Source organism: Phaethon lepturus, unplaced genomic scaffold (assembly GCF_000687285.1).
Source record: "Phaethon lepturus isolate BGI_N335 unplaced genomic scaffold, ASM68728v1 scaffold33093, whole genome shotgun sequence".
Taxonomy (NCBI): Eukaryota; Metazoa; Chordata; class Aves; order Phaethontiformes; family Phaethontidae; genus Phaethon; species Phaethon lepturus.
This window is the reverse complement of record NW_010527518.1, coordinates 1-1,204: the sequence shown is the minus strand read 5'-3', so window position 1 is coordinate 1,204 and position 1,204 is coordinate 1. Positions and strand designations below refer to the sequence as shown.

At 43.3% G+C, this 1,204-nt stretch overlaps 1 protein-coding gene across 1 annotated transcript; it reads right to left on the bottom strand.

Moving 5' to 3' along the window:
- Positions 1–260: 260 nt before the first annotated feature.
- LOC104617960 (clarin-2-like) lies at positions 261–513 on the bottom strand (the record flags this gene model as incomplete). The annotated part of the gene is made up of 1 exon (XM_010283413.1): positions 261–513. A coding segment is annotated over exon 1 (253 nt), but the record flags the coding sequence as incomplete, so codon positions are not given.
- Positions 514–1,204: the final 691 nt, after the last annotated feature.

Below are 1,204 nucleotides of genomic sequence, written 5' to 3'. Positions count from 1 at the left end.
TGAGAGGAAACCCTCAATCTTGCTCTGGGGATTGTTTTTCCCATCTTGATTCCAGGATCACAGAACATAACCCGAAAAAAAAAGCTAGCCTGAAATGATAGAGATTTTACATTCACACTCAGATCCCAAATCGTAAAGACCACAAATATAAATTTAACATTAATGATTTGCATTCTCAAAGTTCTGTAAACAAAAAGAAGAGAGTGCTTTTAAAGTTGAACTAGACACTAGACCAAAGAGTCAACCAAAATTGTACTTACTTGTGAATTTGGAACGCCGCCCACCCAACCCACACTGGCGTATTTTGCCGCCTCGAAAGAGTCCATAGTGGATTTCTCCAATGAACTTGATAAGCTCCAGATCTGTGGCATTGACCAAATCAGCTCCTGTTTTGCAAAGGATCTTTCCAGTCATCCACTTTGGGATCCCCATTGCAACAATAACCAAGATAAAAGACACAAAACTTACTAGAGAAGCCAAGGCAAACAAAGTCTTTTTAAAACAGCCAGGCATTCTAGTGGTTTCAAGGAATCTTCTCCAAGGCCTCTCTGCAGCAATCAGGCATGTTTCCCATTTTTTCTCATGCTCTGAAATCCACAAATGAATAGCAGGCTTTTCAAAATACATCTCATTGTATTTTGAAGCTCCAGAAATTAATCCGTGCGGTTAAAAATCGGGTCCAAAAATATATTTTGCTGCGACAGCATCCTGACATGGTTGCAAGTAACAGCTTCATTAGAGTATGGTGATGCTTGTTTCTGCAGAAAGTAATCCTGTATCTGTTGCCGGGTTAATGTTTCATCGGAGGTTTGTCTTGCTCAAATGACACCCAGTTCCGTACTGTACCCTCACGGGAAGAAAATTAAGAGCAGAATCCGGGTTTTTAGGTTATTAAAAAATTTCTGCTTGTTTCTGCAGAAAGTAATCCTGTATCTGTTGCCGGGTTAATGTTTCATCGGAGGTTTGTCTTGCTCAAATGACACCCAGTTCCGTACTGTACCCTCACGGGAAGAAAATTAAGAGCAGAATCCGGGTTTTTAGGTTATTAAAAAGGTGGGTAAATAGCTGTGTGCAAGGGACAAAGCATTAAAAGCACGTAGATTGGCATCAGGACCCTGCAGGCGTCTCGGCCGTGCGGAGCTGCCCTGCTTCGGCGCTTACCCCCGCCCTGCCTCCCAGTGTCGCTGCGGCCGGCCCCGGCCGT